We start from the raw sequence: 20597 nt of genomic DNA on the forward strand, positions 1-20597 counted from the left end.
TCATAACTGTGATTTTGCTACTGTTGTGAATCATAATGTAAATATCTGTGTTCTCTGATGGTCTTATATGACCCCTAAGGAGTCGCAACCCACAGGTTGAAAACCACTGGTCCATGAGGTGTTTGTGTGTGTAAATACACATGTGTGTATGTACAAGTCGTCCATATGTATATGGTGTGAATGTATGTAGAGGCTGTACTTTTTTTTAGACAGGGTTAATGGCTGGAAACTAGGCTAGACTATCTGGCCACCAAGCCCAGGGATACTCCTGTCTCTGCCTCTCCTGTGCCAGGATGACAACTTTTTACACAGGTACTGGCACCTGAACTCACACCTTCATGCTTGTGTCACAGACATTTTACTGACTGAACCATTTCTCCAGTCCCCAAGTTTTCTAGAAGCCCAGGGTCACCTGTCTCCTTCATGCTGCACCCTGGCTAGATGCCCCTGGTGGAGGCATCCAATAAATGTCATTCAGTTTTCACTGAGTGAATGTGTGAGAAGAAAGAACAATGCAGCCAACATTCCAGTGTTTTCCACACCAGCCACGCACACCAGCCACGCATACTAGCCACGCTGCTGCAGAGCCACCTGCCTCTCTTCCATGTGATTGCAGGTTTGGGAGCCCCAGACACCTCACACCTCAGGACAGCTGTCATCCCGTCAGTGACCCTGGTGTCCACTGGACGCTGGGTGAAGGCAGGAGCAATATCTGTGGGGAGAGGTTAGCAGTGAGCTGCAGCACCGTCTCTGAGAAGCCTGCCTAGGAATCCGCACAGGTCTTGCAGGACCAATCAGAGGGAAGGGTACTGTGTCGAAAAATAGTAGTCATTCAGGAGTGCCTCCTACCCTGTGTCACCCTGCCAGGAATCACCCGTCGTTGCTTAGCATCTAAAGGGAAGTGGATGCCCTTTGCCAAGTTCAAGGGCCCAGGAAGTGTGTTTATCTACAGAAACCAATTGGCTTTGTCCTTTAGGTGACAGACTGTATCAACCATGGGATGACATGTTCCATGACACTTTCCAGGGGCATTCTGAAAGCTGACACACAGGCTTAAGAACCCCTGCCCCACTCCATGGCTTCTTTTTGTTCATGGGGAAAGGCAGGCAGTATGAGAGCCTCACAGTCCCAAGTAAGAGGAACGAGACAGACATGTGCTGGAATCAAATGCAGCCCATGTTCCACTCTTCTCCAGAGCAGCCACACTACTGCAGACCCCCGCCTCTCTTTCACATGATGGGGTAGGGGTGGCTAGACACCTCATATATACTCCCATTCACTCCTGCAAGGTTATGTCTTCTGTGCTATCTAGCTGTAACATAGACCATGCCCCTGAAAGTCTACAGCATCTATTACCAGACCTTTCAGAGAAAAACAAATTAACAAACCATAAACAAACTCAAACTACCTGGTCAGTCTGCATCAGAACACCCTGGCCATGGCCGCAAGGTGGGTTTTAAATAATCCTAGTGGATGCAAACTCAAGTTTCTGCCTTAAACACCCAATATTATTGCAACTGCCTGGAGCAAGATTGATTGCCGGTGCTCTGCAGTGAAGGACAAATATGACTTCTGGGAAGGGTCAGTGACAGTGACCTCCTAAGTTTACCAAAATACACGTGCATTTTAATAACTTAGCTGTCACTGGACACGATGCAGGGAGACACCAGTCCCGTGCATACACAGCCACACTCCCCAGTGGTGCTCACACCTGTGATATCAGCACTTTGCCTCTAAAAAAAGGGCAAACTTGAAAGGTGCAATTCCATAACCACTAAATTCTACTTCATTTCAGAGGAACAATGTTACAACTGCGGGAGATTAGAAAGAAAACCCACAGATACAGTGAGAACCTGTACTTTAATTTTATTTTTCAAAGACAGGGTGCCAAGGTATTTCTGCTAATGGGATAATAAAAGAAACCCACAAAAGAACTGTAATTGTTCAATAAAACTAAAGTAGAGAATGAATATTTTTTAAAACAGAGGGAAAAGATCAAAAGAAAAAGATTAAGCATGAGCTATATACTGGATAGTCTTTCTGATTCTGTCCAGGGGGTGGAAAAATGAAATATTTTTCTACTTGTCTAAAAAGGAAGATTTTCTTTTAATATTTAATATTTATTCTAAATAAAGAGCAAGGCTCATGGGTTTGCCTAGGTCATGGTTCACCTTAGCTCAGCCCTCATCACAGGGCTCTCTGTTCCTTCGTCACCTCGGGAGCTGACAGGACGCTACCAGCCTGTGTACTAGGCCCAGTGGGCAGCTCTGACTGGAGGAAGGCTGGCCATGCTCACGTGTGTTACTCACTGGTCACATCCAGGTAGGTGTGGGTCTGGATCTCTCCTCCTTCATTATTGGCAAAGCACTGGAAGATTCCGGAGTCTTCTGGACTCAGTTTCTGAATATGCAAGCCTCCGCTGGGGAGCACTCTGTACCTCGGGTTCTGGAGCTTGCTCAGGGGGACAGCATCTTTGTACCACTGGAGGGTGGGGAGAGGGACCCCTGGATAGGAATGGAGGGAAGCGTTACACTCCAGGAGCTCTCTGTAGGAGGGTTAAGGCAAAATGGCTTCAGAGACTCATATGGCAATCTCACACTACAACCAATCATTAGGGATACTTCCCTCATCTACACGAAGAAACCCATACTGAGCATTCTGAAGAGGAAGGAGGAATAAGGAAGGGCCACAACCCCCCAGGTTTGCACTCATTTAGAAAGATAACTGTAATTGCCCTTGAGTTTAGGCCAGAGTTGATACCCCTGATTCTGTCCCTACTAAGCAGGCCAATCCAGGTCACTGGGAGCTTCTATATTGGGTTGATGGAAGTGGGAAGACACACCACCAATGTGGGTGACACTATCCCATGGGCTGGGTTCTCAATTGAATAAAAAGGAGAGAGTGAGCTGAGCACTGACATTCATCTCCCTTTGCTTCGTGACTGTGGATGCCATGTGACCCATGTGACCATATGCTCCTTATACCCTGCACCTCCTTCCCTGCCACAATGGAGTGGATCTTCACACTGTGAGCCAGTTGTACTTGTCAGGGACTTAGTCACAGCCGTGAAACAAGTCACTAATATAGCAGGAAGGTTTAGAGCATGACATCAAAGGCTGTGAAGATCTGACAGGTTTGTATGTAAAACTCCAGGCAGGCACATGGCAGGGGCTCTGTGGATAGTGTGAGTACTCACTACCGCAACCAACAACCAGACTGCAGGCCACTTCAAATACCTCCTCATCCATGGCACCCACAGATGCCAGTGACCTTGAGGAAAATCTCTATTGCAGAAGGAATGACTAAAAGCCTTGGAGTCGCCCTGGTTAGAGGAGGTAGGAACATATGTCCACTTTGTGGATACTGCACAAGTTGCTTTGTTCCTAAGACCCACATGAGTGCAGGAAGAGGGGGGTGCAAGAGGCCCTGCACCCCAAGGTACACGGTAGGGTGCTAGATTAGAAGGATTAGGGAACCAGACTCAGACCATCAGACAGGCTCTGACTCCAGAGCCCTGCTTAGTTTCCCCTTCCGTGTGTGTGTGTGTGTGTGTGTGTGTGTGTGTGTGTGTGTGTGTGTGTGTGGTATCCCAGTGAGAAACAAGGCCTGGCTTCCATGGTGGACATGGGTTCACAAGGGTCATAACCTAGGTGGTACACGGAAGGGACTGTGGGCAGTCTAAGCACCTGCTGTGGACTTCTGAAGCCCTTCTCCATGGCAGTGTCAGTTCACACAGCTCAGGGCTGATGAACAGTGGTGCTGCACTGCCTGGGGCAGCCCAGTACTGAGCAGGGGACACTTGGGCCCTCTGCTGGCAGCTTCTGTGCAGGGCTAGACTTCCTGGGGTCTATCTCTGACCTCCCTGGAGTCCAACAAGACCACACCCACCTAGAAAGGGTGAACTAAGTGTACAAAGAGGCTCTACAGAGAAGCAGCCCAAACCCATATGACATAACAAACTACAGAAACACAGTGGGCATGGAAACCCGAGGAGACACTAAGAGTTAGTTCTAGAGTTTAGGTGCTTTTGTTCCTTAGTTTCCCTAAATAAAAATGATTTTTTTTAAGGGGGTGGTGGTGGTGGTGGTGGTTTTGAGACAAAAATCTTGCTACATAGCCCAGGTTGGCCTTGAACTCTTGACCTTCTTGCTTCAGACTCCTGAGTACTGGGATTACAGGCATGTGCCTCCAGGCCTGGCACCATAAAATGGATTGAAGTTTTAAAAGGTACATTTTGCCATGATTCTAAAAGGCTTACTGAGACCCCTGACTCAGTCTCCACCTACATGAGTGTAGAAGGTCCATTTGAATGAATAGAGCTGATGTCGGGAGCATTTCCAGCTGATGTGTTCTCAGGCAGTTTCTCCCCCTTAATTACGTTTCCTGTCACCTCTCATTAAATCAGGACGACTTTTTAAAATCCATTTCAAGGTAAAAGCATACGCAATTCATGTAAAACCTCATAATGGTGATTACATGATGTAGCTCTCCCAGGGAACCCCCACCCAACTCCCCATGCAGTGTGTTTCACTGCCAGAGTTAAGAGAGAGAGAGAGCTGTAAATCACATGGTGGGAAGGCCTGTTCAATACACATTTACAAGTCTATGCTTAACAGTTTGCCCTGCAGAAATTACGCAAGAAGAGAGCACTCCCCTGTTGGAGGAAGAATGTCAGGATTGTCATTTATTGAAAAATAATAGTTACTACACGGGAGGGTGGGGGTGTTTCTCCTGGGGGGCAATTTAATGTCAGATGGGAACCATATGCCCTGCAGTAGTGGAGAACTCACTCATTTCTACACTGTGAATGCTGCCTAGCTTCTCATGCACAGAGCTACGGTCTAGAGGCTGCTATGGTGGGAGAAAAGAACAAGGCCACCACAGTACGAAGAAGTGTCTCCACTGAAAATCTGTACCATTCCTCTCTTGTCCTCCTCCGCAGCTGCATGAATGGAGCTAGAACTGAGGAGAATAGAAACAGCGTCTTTAGAGAGATGGTGACGAGGTGACTGGAGTGGGCACCAGAGGCTGCAGGCCCTTTGGTGAAGAGCAGGTATATGTAAACCACTGGAGGGACTACTGGTCAGAGGCAACTCTGCATTTACTGAGAGCTGTTGTGAGTCACAGGGCTCCCATTTCAGAACTGAAGGGTGAGGTGGACATAGTTGAGCACCGAGAGGTGAGGCCTGCTCTAAGTCCTAGGCATTAGCTCTCAGAGGTAGCCAAGTGTCACAGCAAGAGTATATGCCGAGGCACATGCCGATGGACTGGGTTTTGGACTGTTCTGCACTGCCCCATGATCCCAGTATTTGGTGAGAAGATTCTAAATGCCAGACAGCTAGTGACAATTTTCCAATACGTGTCTTGTTTAATCTTGGAGGCTCCGAACATAATACTTTAGTATGTCTTCTCTGAAGTAAGGTTTCAATGGTGTCTATAGAGAGATAACCATCTTATGAAACTGGAACACTTTCCAAACTGGTACTATGAGAGAGAAATCAGTCTGGTCTATTTTCAGGGTGAGGGGCAGTTATGAGGTGCATTTAAAGCTCATTAGAAAGCCACAGACAAGCAGGCGGCACTTGTCCCCTGCCTTCCCTAGCTAGCTGCTCACACCTGCTTGCCCAGGTACTCTTGGGTCCCTAGGGTTGAAAGGTCACACAGGCAGTCAGCTACACGACTAAGCCTACAACTCAGAAAAGGAGGGAGTCTCCAGCCCCAGGACATACATGAGATAAAAGCTTGTCATCCTGAACCATTTGGATGGGGAATTTAGGGCATTTCCCCCCTAACAGGGCTAAGTGAGTAGAGGAAAACCATGTTTATTATGGCCGGTCTAAACAGACAGGGAAAGAGCCTTTTCATCTATACAGGTCTTGGTAACGAATTGCCTTGTAAAGCCTGTGTCATGTGAGTGTGTGTGTGTGTGTGTGTGTGTGTGTGTGTGTGTGTGTGTGTGTGTGAACAAGGGGGAGGGCAGCATCATGTAACTCCCTGTAACCTCATAGTAAAGCCATGGACAGGGTAATGGGTACAAGGATTCTTAGGAAGGAGAGCACAATGGACTGTGGACTGGGAGAGCTGCCCCAGAGCTAAAAGTGCAGAAAGGGAGGAAAAGTTCTCATTCAAAAAATAATAATAATCAGAATGGGAGTCTGGGATGTGGCTTAGCTGGCGGCGTGCTTGCCTAGCATGTAGGAATCTCCTGCGTTCCATCCCCAGCACAGCATAAATCGGGTGTGATGATCACACCTGTGATCCCAGTACTTGAGAGGTGGATGCGGGAGGATCAGGAGCTCACAGTCATCCTTGGCTGCTAGCAAGTTTGAGGCCAGGCTAGGTTATATGAAATCCTGTTAATTAGTTAATAATAAAAGTACCCTCCTTTTCTTAAGGACAGATGGATGTAATCCCCGGTCCTAATCTCCTGGTGGATGGAGATGGGTTTCTTGAGAGCCATGGTCTTAGGCCCATATACTCTAGGGAACCCAAGTACCAAAGGGAATCACAGGGTCTGCTGAGTACCCTGTCTTTTGGGCAGACAACGGGCAAGGGCTTTCTTCTCGCCTTCCTCTCTCTTGAGGGTCAGTAGATATTACACTGTGCCAGCCCTGGATTGATCTACATACAAGGAAGCAAGATCTTCACAATGGTGACTTTCTTCAGAAAGGTCACAGGCTAGTACTGAGTCCCATTGTCCAGTGTTCCCAGTCTTCATGTTCACTGTCCCCCCTGGAAGGTTTTAAAGGCCTCCCTGGATATTTACAGTCATTCACCACGGGTCCCCATCTGGTACTTCCCATACTCACCCATGGCTCGACATGGGATGTCCACAGTTTCTTCCACTTCACCTAAAATCCGACTCTCTGGCTCAGCAGTGAAATATGGTGGCTCTTTAAACAAGGAAAAGAGAATGGCCCCTAAGTAAAGGTGTGCTGCAGTCTGAATGTGAAATGCCCTCCACGGGCACACACATTTGAACTCTTGATTCCCAGATGGTGGCACTGTGGAGGAAGGTTGTGGGACTTTTAAGAGGTGGGACCCTATTGGAGGATGTGAGCCCCTGGGGATGGGCCTTGAGGCTCTGTAGCCAGACCCCACTTTCTGTTCACTCTCTGCGTCCAGGGTGTGGATGCGATGTGAACAGCCAGTCTTCTGCGCTGGCCATCATGCCTTCCCTGCCTGTCATCATTTCTTTCCCATCATGATGGACCACATCCTTCCGGAACTGTGAGACAAAACCAAACCCTGCTCCCTTTAGTTGCTTCTGTTGGAACATTTAATCATAGCAATGAGAAAGGAACTAACACAAGAAGGATGTCAAAGACCACAATGGTGTCTGTCTGTCTGTCTGTCTGTCTGTCTCTCTCTCTCTCTCTCTCATGTGTGTGTGTGTGTGTGTGTGTGTGTGTGTGTGTGTGTGTGTGTGTGTGTGTGTGTGTATGTATGTCCTACACACAGGCCAGAGGTCAATGTCAGGTGTATTCAATTGCTCCTCACTTTATTTTTTTGAGACAGGGTCTTCACTCAACCTGAAGCTCACCTGCTTGGCTAGACTGGGATCCTCCTTTCTCACCCTCCTCCACCCTAGCACTACGATTATGGGTGTGCACTGCCATGCCTGGCCTCTTATTTGAGTAGTGGGGCCTGAACTCAGGTCCTCATGTATGTATGGCAAGTACTTTATTGACCGAGTCATCTTCCCAGTCCCCAGTCTGAGCTCTTACATTTTTTATTCCTAAACACGTCATCATCAGTCACTATCACATTCACAAACTCAAACTTGGGGAACAGCAGGCAAAGGTGATTTATATTCTAAGGTTTCAGAAAGCAAATTACCACTCAGGGCGATGGCTACTTCTCAGTTTATGGGCTTGAAATCATGAAATATCTTAATTCACATTTTAGAAAGGGTATCCCAAGAGCTTCATAAAGGTATATTTACAGCACAGTACTTTATAGGCTAGCTTGTTTCCATATCTAAACTAAACACCAACTGTGAAGCATGTTGAATAGCCCCATAACAAGGGGCCAGGCCTATATCAAGGAACAGCGCAGCCTATTAACTTATTTTTTTTGAAGTCTTAGCAGTTCTCCGCTACAACATAAATTTAATATGTCGATGGAATGCAAAATAATAGTGCCAACAGGAGGCGGGTGGAGGGTACAGAGACTCTCATCCATCCTTAGCAGGGAGGGAGACTCCGGAGCATTTTTATTCTGTAGACTCGCCCCTTGAGTGGGCAACAGGAAATAGTGGTTGTATTAGACAATGAGTTTCCTTGGAGAGTAAATTGCAATATTTTTCGCAGTTTATTCAGCAGAATCCAGCAGAGGCATGGCTGGGCTCAGGGGCATTAAAGCAGCAGTGCTACTTCATTATCACAATGACAAAGACTCTTGTGTTCACTTTCTGTGCGATAATTAATTTCTGGAGACATCTTCTTTTCATTGTAATAGTGTTAAATGTGGATAATAAGGCTTGGCGTACCTCCTATATTGACTACATCTTAAAAAAAATAGGTGGGACCAAAAGGGGGTGCAGAAATAAAAACATACCAGTTCAAAGAAAAGAAAAGACCGAAGGTTTCTGAATGGGCAGAAAGTGGGTATCAACTCTGCAATTACTTGGACCTCCTGAGCAGAAGCATCTGCCCCAACTACTTGCCTGCACCATGGAGATGGCTGTGGATTCACTAGACAGAAGCAGAACCCTCCGATATGGGGTCTTGTGTGTATAGACCAGGCCTGGAGAGACACATGCCGTTAATATTTAAAGCCTTCGCTTTCCTAGCTGGTCTTTGCACACACATATATTCCCCGCTCAGCTGTGTCTCTCTAATCAATAATAACGCTAGCAGCACTATTTATGTTCTAACTCCACTGCGGTACAGCCTGTCAAGGACCTTACGCACAGGTCACGACCCATATTCATCAGTGGATGCTAAAGTCAATAGCTACCATCATGGTCTGATTAAAGGGATGTGAGGGCAAAAGGGGGAAAATTAAGTTAAATATCAACATTTGCTCATGATTAATTACAGTTTCCATTTCCTTAGTCAAACATTCTATTTTTAGGTAACTGCAAAGTTCCAGGCAGTCACAAAACACAATACAGAAAAAGTTAGTGTATCTGTTCCTCGGTTTACCCTGTGGAACTCTATCCTCTGTATAGGGTAACAACTATAACCGTCTTCAGCAAAGCATTCCTAACTTCCCCAAGAGACCCTCACATGCCTAATGACATTGCCTAGCAGAAGGAGGAGGCAGGTAAGGTCATTAGACCCTTAACCGAGGAGACTTTAGCCACTCCCTGCGGCACCTCCCAGGCATCTGTATGTATGTAATTCTGCCCCAGCTGAACATGGTCTCCTGGTTGTGGGAGGCACTAGAGTACAGAGAATGTGGAATGTTAATCGAAGTAGGGCCTCCATCTGTGTGACCATGGGGGAGTTGTCATCTATTCTAGAATGCTTTTTGGTGAGGTGGCTACCTTGGGGTCAATGATGCTCCTGTAAGTGACCCCAGTAGACTTGCAAACTCACTGGTTCTTTAATCTAGACCTTGTCCTGGTCCCCTCTCTGGGGTACAGATCTTGCTTACATCTTCCTGAGTCTATCTCAACAATCACTCCACTGGTAATGCCTCCTTAAACTAAGTCTGATCACCTCCAGGCTATCACTCATGTGATCAACAGTTTTATCTTCTTTGCCCCATTCATACTTCTGCTTGTGTGTGCATGCACACGGGTTTAGTTCCATGCACAATAATTACACATGCAGGGTTGTGTGCCCATATTGCATTGGAACAAAGAATGGTCCTTCATACTGAAGATGCCATCCACCCCTAACCCTCATGTCCAGCTCAGGGCCAACCACCCAATTTTGGTAGTTTTTCATTTTAAGAATGTTATGTGAACAGTTAGTTACGCTGCATGTCACCTTGGAAGTGGCTGTCTTCACACCCTATAACTCCCTCAAGATGTGTTCAATAGGAGACACACTTGAGAGGGTATACTGGTCCCATGGATTCCTAGCACCTCCAGGGTGCCTTCTCTAGTGTGGTGGTTTGAATGAGACTGCTCCTTCCCCCATGAGCTCATATATTTGAATGCTTGATCCCCACTTGATGGAACTGTTTGAGAAGGATTAGGAGGTGTGGCCTTATCAGAGAAGGTGTGTCACTGAGGGCTGGCTTTGAGATTTCAAAAGACTCCCATCACAGCCAATTAGCTTTCTCTGCCTCATGTTTTTGGATTAGGATGTAAGTAAGCTCTCAGCTACTCCTCCAATGCCATGCCTGATTGTCTGCTACCATGTTCCCTGCCATGATGGTCATTAGTCAATGACCTCACCTTCTGAAGTTGTAAGTCCCCCAATAAACTCTTTTTTTTTTATAAGTTGCCTTGGTCATGGTTTCTTTTCATGGTAATAGAAAATTTACCCAGAAACCAGATGCCATTTATATTTTCAGCTTCCTAGGTGTGTACAGTGGCACCTGGCTAAGGATGGAAACAGAGTCCACAGTGTCCCTGGGGATGGACATGCATGAGGGGATGCCACTTCACCTCAAGCAGAGACCAGGTAGGTGTGCACCTCACAGCCAGGGATGCTCGACTTCTCTACTTTACAGCACCTCTCTTACCAGTGTGGGGAAGGGTGGCCTAGAGGCACCAGGAAACTTGGTAGCCCTTTGGAGCAACCTGCTGCATCTCGTTCCTGGAAGCCTGCCAGGTAAGTGAGGTGATAGGCAAGGTGTTAGAGTTGTCACAGTGACGCAGGATCTTCATCATGCTTCTTCCCTGTCACACACAAACCCCAATCTCTCTTTGTGGGTCCTTCACATCAACCTAATTCATTGGGGGCTCTCAAGGGCCCTCCCCCACCCATGGCTGCTTGTTTCTGCACAGTCTGTGAGGAGGAGGACAGAGTGGGGCAATTACTAGGCCTTCAGCTGTGAGGACTTCCAGCTGAGCCAGAGAGACACTCTGAGGATGGTCATCTAATGCACATGCCTCTTTACCACTTGATCTTCCAAGGGCAACTGGGTGAACATGTGTCTTGGCAAATGGGAGACTCTTTGAGAGTGAGTGCCCAGTTGGCACAGGCCTGGACTGGCCTGGTAACTACTGATCACAGGTGCAGTCAATAAAACCAGGGATCGAAGTGGACACTTCCATCTTTAGAAATACGATCAAGACATCAGAAGAGTTTCATGCCCTAGGTGAGACCAAAGCCAAGACAAAGCCAGCATGGACTGAATGGCCTACAGATGGCTCAGCTGCAGTAATCGGAACCAGAGTTAGGGTCCTCCCTAGGTTGCCCCACACTGAGGCCTTAAATTCCTCTACCCCAGCTCGACAGGGGTTTGATGCACGAGTTCTGTCTTACAGAGCCAGTGTCAGTGGAGGGGGGTCAAAGTATATCCAGGCTATGTTGTCCAGCCCTCGGGCCCGGCTGAGAATTCAGTCTGAGTCCCAGGCTTATTCTGATTAGTACATTTCCCACAGTGTCTTTCCTTCCCTCTGGTGCTATTCTCTACCTCTGGCTTCAGTCACTGTCCACATTGGGTACCTTGTCCACTGTAGTGGGCAGAATGGTCCCCAAGGATGTCTACACCAGTTCCTCTGGAACTTGTACATTCTGTATGTGACCTGATGAACTCTGCAGGTGAGATAAAGGTCATCAATCTTAAAATGGACTGAGTGGGAGAGCAGGGTTAGCTGAGTGGCAAGGTCTAATGGTATGGGCCCTTACGGTGGAGAACTTTTTCCATGAGGAATGAGGAGAGGCAAGAAGGCATGGCAGAGATTTGCAGATGGAAGGAATGGAGGAAGGGAGAAGAGAGAAGGAAAGGGGTGAGGAGAAGGGAGGGAGGGGAAGGAAGAGAAAAAGGAGAAAGACAGATGGTTGGAAGGGGGATGAGGGGAGGAAGGAGGAATTGAGGGGAGAAGGAAGGAGGGAGAGGAACTAGATACCTTTATGTAGGGATATAAACACCTGCTAGGTGCCCAGTGTCCTCTGCGGAATGGCTGCTCCTCTATGACACTGTATCAGTCACTATGAGTAGCTAGCTTTATTTTAAAATAGAGTATCTGGATTTCAGAGTGATGTGTACAGTGAGTTGGAATAGCTTTGCAAGAAATACACAGAGTTTTCTGTAATGATCACTGTGGTGGTCAATCTTCTTTGTCAACTTGATTGGATTTAGAATCACCATGGAAACACACCTCTGGGAGTATCTATGAGGATATTTCCAGAAATGTTTAACAGAGGAGGGAAGTCTCCTCACCCCCGTGGGTGGCACCATTCCCTAGGCTGGGCTAGATAAAAAGGAGAAAGTGAGCTGAGCACCAGCGTTCATCTCTCTCTGCTTCCTGACTGAGGATGCCATGTGACCAGTCGACTCAGGCTCCTGCCGCCACACTTTCCCCACCATGATGGGCCCTCCAACTGTGAGCAAAGAAATACCCCTTTTCCTTAAGTTACTGTTGTCAGTTATTTTTATCACCACGATGAGAAAAGTAACTAGTACAGTCACTCTCCATTCCTAGTACCAGGGGGGGTGGGAAGGAGCTCTGTGGACACTGGGGTGGGGTGGGGTGGGCACAGAGCAGCTGCAGTTCCTGCAGGACATGCCAGATCTGTCGGTTGTGGGGCTAAGACATACAGCTATCCCCCACAGTGATCCGAGATGCTATACTTGGTGAGAGCCACTGCCCTGCTGTCATTTCTGTTGCTGGGATAAGATACCCCGACAAAAAGCAACTTAGGGGAGACAGGGTTTACTTTAGCTCATGCTTCCAGGCTGCAGTCCATCAGAGCAGGAGGACCAGATGGGAGAGACTTAAAACAGCCAGTTGCATCTCATCTGCAGTCAAGACCAGAAACCACGATTGCATGCATGCTTCGTGCTTAACTTGCTTTCTCCATGGTCTAGGGCTCAAAGTCAAGAGATGGCACTGTCCACTTTCAGGATGGGTCTTCCTACAGTAATTAATTTCATTAACGCAATCCCTCCTAGACACGCCCACAAGCCAACCTGAGCTAGACAGTCCCCCCCCCCCCCTGAGACTCTTTCCAGGTGATCCTAGACTGTCACGTTGACAGTTAAAGCTAACCATCACCGTTGCCATCCTTTCTCCTGAAGAAAGCACCAATGCTTCCATGGATGTTGAGAGCATCCTGGCTCTCAGTGTGGAAAGAGTGTGATGTGCACATGCTTTAATGTGATGTATTCACCCATCAGCAGCACCATGCAGCATAGGCTATGACAGAGTCATGGCAACAGCATGTGAAGCCATCCATTCAGCACTTCTGCAGTGAGCTTGCTTCCTTGCTTCTCCACTGTGTGGGCCAGTACGCTCGTTTACCACCTCTCCACTGTGTGGGTCAGTAGGTCATCTACCACCTCTCCACTGTGTGGGCCAGTAGGTCGTCTACCACCTCTCCACTGTGTGGGCCAGTAGGTCATCTACCACCTCTCCACTGTGTGGGCCAGTAGGTCATCTACCACCTCTCCACTGTGTGGACCAGCAGTTCATCTACCACCTCTCCACTGTGTGGGCCAGCAGCTCATCTACCACCTCTCCACTGTGTGGTTCAGCAGCTCATCTACCACCTCTCCACTGTGTGGGCCAGTAGGTCATCTACCACCTCTCCACTGTGTGGACCAGCAGTTCATCTACCACCTCTCCACTGTGTGGGCCAGCAGCTCATCTACCACCTTTCCACTGTGTGGGCCAGTAGGTCATCTACCACCTCTCCATGTGAAAGATTGGAGCCAAGGTCAACAACATCAATGACCCTCATCAAAGCCAGTTACCAGTGCAGCTAGCAGCGAACCCTAACGCCTGTGCTTACACCTCCCTGCCACATACCTTGCTCTCATGTGCCAGTTGCTACAGAGCACAGCTGAGACTTCTTGCAGCGACTTCTGGGAGATTTTTAAGGGACACCTGGTCTCAATGACAGGTAAGCTTGCCAGATGCTGAAGGGTGGGCATCCAAAGTCAGTCACAGACATCTGCTCAGAGCCTGAGAGGACACATCCAGGTCTAGGGTTTGCCTCCACCAAAGCAGGCCATGGACAATCTCCAGTCTAGAACAGCACTGGCAGCACACAGCACAGCAAAGCCCACAGTCCATCAGCAGTTTCATGCATGGGGCTTTTCCTCGATGGCATCACCAGCACCTCCCACCCACCACGGTAGGCAAAGTTGGTTCCTATTCCTGGAAGACGCCACTAGGAAGGGGAAGGTGGTGGCGCAGTGGAAGTCAGGCACCATAGGGAGGCAGGGCCGTGTCCATAGCCTGCTCTGAGTGTCAGAGCAGTGGCATGGTGTCTCAGCAGCTGCGAGCTGTTACATCATAGGAGGAGAAGAGGCCAGGCCCAGGGACAGCAGGACAACTGAGCAGTGAGGAGGTCGGGGGACAGGGCTCTGGGCTCTGCAGGGTGGGCGCCAGGCGCCTTCCATTGAGCAGAGCTTACATTCCTGTTTAGACTACAGGAATTGAGCAATCCAACTGGAAGCTGACAGGCAGAGTAAACAGCTGCCGCCGTCTGTCTCGTCTCATCAGTGTGAAATACGTGTAATTGGAAGGCGATTCCTTTCTGTTTTCATTCATCTGCATGCTCATATCAATACCTCTCTGCCCAGCTCTGCTGGTGACAGTCTGGGAGATTGGTCACGCTTTCCCAGGATCCTTCCCTGATGTGGTGGCCAGGCGTGGTGACAATCTCTGAGTCCTTTGAATCAACAGAGATACTTTCTCCAGTGTGAGGCAACCACAAAATTCTACCTGTCACAATTTCTAAACAAAAGGGATTTTAAGTCACCCTTATCAAGATAGGAAGCATTGGGGCTGAGAGGTGGCTCTGTGGGTGAAGTGGTTGCTGCAGAAGCGTGGGGACCTGAGTGTGTGTCCCCAGTACGCATGTAAAAAGATGGGGCATTCCACCCTGCCCCTGTAACTCTAACACTGATGGGTGGAGTGGGAGGAGACAGGGTGATCCCTGAAGCTTGATGGCCAGCCAGTCTAGATGAATTGGTGAGTTGCAGGTTCAGTGAGAGACCCTGTCTCAAAAACCAAGGTAGATGACGGGCTGGAGAGATGGCTCAGTGCTTAGGAGTATGTACTGCTCTAGCAGAGGACCCTAGTTCAGTCCCAAGCACCCACCCACATCAGGAGGTTCACACTTGCCTTTGACTCCAGTTCCAGGAGATCTGACACTCTCTACAGGCTTATGCAGGCAGCTTTACACACACACACACACACACACACACACACACACACACACACACACACACACACCACATCTACCCATTTTTTTTAATCTCAAAAATAAGGTTGAGAGTGACTGAGGAACATATTCGATGCCAACATATACATGACTGTGTACACACACATACACACATATAAACACAAAAGAATGGAAGTATCTTCCTGTATCTTTAAAAGTCAGAACATGAGTGATGATGAATGCTAAGCACAAAAGCTGATTCTGATATGAATTGAAGATCAAAGTTAGGATGATAGATTTAAATACTTGAGAAAGAAATGGTGATGGAGACAAACATTTGAGTTTAAAGGGAGATAAATTTCCTCCCTTGTTTAAATTACCTTAAAATGTTTTTAACACAATATAGTCCTGTCTGCCAGAGATTTACACATCACAAATTTTAATTTCAGTTCAATCTATAATACACTGTGCCCCAACAGCCATAGATCAACCTCGATGGAAGTCTCTGCTGGGAGCGGGATGTGGGTTTCACATCCACATCTAACACTGGCAGCCAGAGGAGAGCGCAAACCCTTGGGTGGGATCAGCAGTGATTGGTGGCGCTGGTCTGGTCTGAGGCTCAGACTCTCTGACCAGCCTTATGACTCTTCTGGAGGGGGCTGAGAGGCTGTGTTCATCAGAGTCACTCAGAGAGCACAGAGCCCTCTCCTGATGTCTAACGAGCATGAGGATGCTCAGGGAATGGCCTTCTATGCAACACTCCTTGATGCTTGCTAATTCCACGGGGATCTGTCTGCTTTTTCCTTTCTTATTTTGCAAAATGGCAAACCGCAAGATGTATTTTTGAAGGAGCAATTGTTCTGGGAGGTTTTCTTCCCCTCCGTTTTCAATTCCTTTCATTTCAGAAAGGAGACGAGTGAAGTGGCCTTGGAGGTACCCTCCATCAGCAGTGGCTTCCACGGAGGAGTATGGGTCACCTGGACAGCAGCTGCAGTCATTTTAAGAACAAACTGGTGACCGTGCAGGAAGCTGGGAAAATAAAATGTGGGTGCTTTCCTCCAGTGTAATGTGTGCCGTGTCATAATCTAGTAATAAGCTTACAGATCTCTCAGCCACAGCCAGAGTCATGCTTCCAGGACTGTGCTCTCCCAGCGTTTAGAGAGAGGCAGCTCAGGTGCGTTTCACTTCACCTTTAGCCTTCTCTTTAAAACTACCTCTGTTCTTACCTTTCGGTCCAACCCAAGGTAACAGCCAGCTCTTCCCATCTCCTTCTGAGTCAAGGCCACATAGGCTGACTTCTGAGCACAGATGGTAAAAGCCAGGGAGACTTGGGGAGAAGTTTGGGGCAAGAGAAAGGCCAGGAGATGCAGGCAATATCTGAAATGCCCTATCTCCACCCTCAAGCTTTATGGTGGCAGGTAGTTATGGTATGAGTGTGAAATGTCCCCCATGGGCTCCCATATTTCAGTGTTTGGTCCCCAACTGGTGGACACTTTGGAACTTTTGGTGGAGTTTGATTACAGGGTACAGACCTTCTAGGGTTATAATCCAGCCCGAACTTGGGCTAAGCTCTTAAGAGTTCCAAGGTCCCACCAATAGAGCCAAACCATCCACCATGCCTTCCACACTACAGGGAACTGTATGCCTTGAAAACTGTAAACCAAAGTTAAGTCTGTCCTGTCCTGAGCTATTTCTGTCCAGTGTTCTGTCTCAGTGATGAGAAAAGTAACAAGTACAGCTGTGCTCAGAAGGTATGAGGGACACGCCTACTTTGGCTTTTGAAAACAAATGGGATTAACTTGCCATTTAGTGCATTCAAAATAAAGTCAGTGGGGGCCCAGCGAGATGGCTCAGCTGTAAAAGGGGGTGCTCAGGCAAGCCTGACGGCTGACTTTGAGCCCCAGGACACAGGGTGGAAGGAGAGAACTCTTACAGGTTGTCCTCTGTGTGCATCCTGTGGGATGTGAGCACCCCCTCCCCCGACATACATATTCATGTACAACAAACAAAGAAACAAACACATCAATGTGATTAAAAACAAAAGTCGGTGGGGATGGAGGAGGTGGCTAAATCAGTAACTTGTTCACAGCAGAAGCATGAGGACCTGCTGCACCCATGTAAAAAGCCAGGTGCACCAGAAGATCATCTATGATCTCAGCGCTGGGGCTGGAGACAGGTGGATCCTGGGAGCTGGTTGACCAGCTAGCCAAATTGGCAAGCTCAAGGTCCCACTAAGAGACTCTGTCTCAAAAAAATAAAATGGAGGGTTGCAGAGGAGAGACACCTGGTGTCCACCTCTGGCTTGCATCTGCAGAGGTGGCACATATGCACAAACACCACAAATACATCAAGTCAGTGGGACACATAGCAGCTATCTTGTCTGCCTGGAACTATGGGTATGGAGAGCTACCCGAGACTGAAGCCAGCACCACTGCTGGCCTGAGCATTACCTATGATAGAGAGGAAGGCTTTGGCCCTGGCTGGCTCAAATGCGCTTCCACGGAGTGTCGCCTCGCACACGTACAGCCCGGTGTCTGCCGATGTCGGGTTGCTGATGGTGAGGCGCCTCCCATAGCTGTGCAGTCCACTTGTGAGTCGAACTCCGTTTCTCTTCCAGTGCACACTCAGCTCCTCCACAGGCCTGTGAAAGAGTGCAAGGGCATCGGTGACAGTGGTGGTGAATCATGTAGATGGCAATAATAATCATTTCAGGCGTTCAGCACGAGCTTGACAAAGCTAATTCTACCAGGAGCCATGGCGGGTTGAACAATGGACATTTAAAAATCAATCCAGATACAGCTCCACTCCCTCACAGCTCTCCTCAACGAGACATTATGCTCAAGGGCTATTGAGCAAGGATAGCTAATTGCGGCAGCAATGGACCATACATGCTAATGATTCCATTTGCCCAGGAAAAGAATGCTTAAAATAAATACTACTAGAGGACCCACAGCTACATGGGAGGTGTGACCATCTAAACTCCAGCCTGGGAATCCCTTGCCACGTTTTTAGCACATCTGTGTTTTGACTGCATCAGACACATGAGATCAGGTTGGGATTTTCACTGCGGCATCATGTCAAGGCTTAAAGTCCAAGATTTTTAAAGTATTTCAGGGTCTGGGTTTTCAAATGAGGGATGTCTCCCATGTTCCCACATCCAGAGCCCACCCTGTACCTGGCATTGGCTATGCACTCCAAGGTAGTCTCACTGGACCCTGCTACCACACTTCTGTTGCCCGGGGCAACCACGATGACAGGGGCCATGGCTTCATGGGTGCCAGTATCTCCTGTAACAGAGAAAACAAAACATCCATGGAACTCTCAGAATGGGAGATGGGGTGATTGAGCGAGAACAGAAGAAGGACCATGCAAAACCACCCTGAGAGGCAACTCAGAACCTCATGACTTCCTAGGATCCCCGGAGAGAGCTGGAGTTTGATGTTTTCACATTGGCCCTGGCCTCTGTCACACTGTAGGTGATGGAGTCTAGGCACAGCCAGTCTTGTTTGACTGCCACCTGTCACCACCGGGTACAATGTGCAGCAGCAAGCTTTGAAGGGCTTGGTATTTTCCAGAGTGCTTCCTTTTATTTATTTATTTTGCCCCATTGATCCAAGCATTTGCTTATTGAGATCACCTGGCATACCCACCGTGGCAGTTAATCTTAATTGTCAACCTGATGAGATTTATAATTACCATGGAAACAAACCACCAGGCCTGCCTGTGAGAGGGTTTCTAGATTAGGTTAGCTGAGGTGGGAAGTCCCACCCTGAACGTGAACGGTCCCACCTGTGGGTTGAGATCCTGGGCTGAATACAGAGGAGAAAGTGAGCTGAGCACCAGCATCCAGCCTGCCTCCTGTCTGTTCCTGTTACCACGCTTCCCCCACCACCCCCCACGCTGTGATGAACGTTCACCCTCAAACCGCGAGTCAGAATCAACCCTTCCACCTCGACATACTGTCCGAGTCAGACAGTTTGTCACGGCAAGGAGAAAAGTAACTAACATGCTCTCTGTTTTCTAACTAGAGTAACTGGACAGACACGTCACAGGTTGGGAACTCTGCTAGGCACAGAGGTCACAGAATCAGCCCCCGTGACTCCCTGGGTGACTGCATTCTGTTATCCAAGAGTTCCCGTTCTCTCCACAGTCACACTCCCCTGAGTTTCTCTGCTACATAAACACCCGCAGTCCATTCTCTGTTTTGTGAGTATCAAACTATAAATAATTTAAGTTCACATTTCTGGAGACAGGGAGGGAAAAGCTTTATGTATTTTTTTCTGTTTTTCCCTAAAATGTAGCTAGCGTCAAAATTAAACTACCCACAGCAACTTTAGTAACTGTCTATTCAGGAGAAATCAAGACCAAACATTTATAGAGCAGGGATTTCAATACAGGGTGTGGATGTAAGAGGCTGGGAATAGAAACAAATCAAAATGAATGAAAGGCAAAAGGCCCTCAGTGGTTCCTCACACGGAGCGGTCAGCACTTAGGCAGTTGCGGCTCACAGTCATGGAGAGGGACGGTCAGGGAAAAGAGGGCCCTCTGACCAGCACAGGTTCCCCCCAGTGCTGTATCGAGGGTGCTTCCTGCTTCAGGAGGAAGTGGCTTGACAGTAGAGGTGCATATGACCTACAAAAAAGAGGAGGGGAGGGAGGGACTGAGGAGGTGGCTCAGTCAGCAAAGTGCTTGTCCTGCAAGCATGAGGACCTGAGTTCGATCCCAGATTCACATAGAAAAAACAGGTACGGTGGTGCATGCTTCTAATCCCAAGCAGGCAGTCAGCCAGATCTCTGGGGCTCTTGGGTAAGTCAGTCAGCCTGGCCTATGTGGCAGGGTCCCGGACCAGAGACCTTGTCTCTCTTAAAAAAAAAAAAAAAGACGTGGATGATGCCTGAGGAACAACACCCCAAAATTGTCCTCTGGATTCCACACACATATGTATCTGCACACACCTGTATACATACACACCCATACACACACACACACACACACACACACACAGAGAGAGAGAGAGAGAGAGAGAGAGAGGCGCTGTCACAGGAGGATCTCAAGTTCAAGGCCAGCCTAGGCTACATAGTAAGACCTTATCTCCAAAACAAAAATTTAAAAAAATTAATTAATTTAAAGGAGAAAGGTATTTGGCTGGGGAGTTGGCTCAGTCAGAAAAGTGACTGCTACACAAGCATGAGGAGCTGAGTTTGGGACCCCAGCACCCATGTAAGGAGCTGGGTGTGTCTCTATAATCTTAGCATTGGGTAGGCAGAGACAAGAGGATCCCTGGATTTGCTAGCCAGCTTGTCTGACCAAAATGGTGAGCTCTAGTTCAGTGAGAGACCCTGTCTCAAAAATCAG

General features: G+C 48.1%; 1 protein-coding gene across 2 annotated transcripts in view; it reads right to left on the minus strand.

Moving 5' to 3' along the window:
* The window catches only part of Sdk1 (sidekick cell adhesion molecule 1), a 970126-nt gene that overhangs the window by 268458 nt on the left and 681071 nt on the right, over positions 1-20597 (minus strand). The window contains exons 6-10 of one of the 2 annotated variants that reach the window (XM_052754191.1): positions 18418-18529; positions 17693-17883; positions 6810-6893; positions 2310-2504; positions 596-712 (exon numbers count right to left, since the gene is read on the minus strand). In XM_052754191.1, coding sequence (XP_052610151.1) covers positions 596-712; positions 2310-2504; positions 6810-6893; positions 17693-17883; positions 18418-18529 — 699 coding nt within the window. The remainder of the gene's footprint in view (positions 1-595; positions 713-2309; positions 2505-6809; positions 6894-17692; positions 17884-18417; positions 18530-20597) is intronic. The other variant, XM_052754192.1, reaches the window with a different exon arrangement.

This window comes from Peromyscus californicus, unplaced genomic scaffold (assembly GCF_007827085.1).
Source record: "Peromyscus californicus insignis strain IS unplaced genomic scaffold, ASM782708v3 Scaffold_2__1_contigs__length_46816999, whole genome shotgun sequence".
Classification (NCBI taxonomy): Eukaryota; Metazoa; Chordata; class Mammalia; order Rodentia; family Cricetidae; genus Peromyscus; species Peromyscus californicus.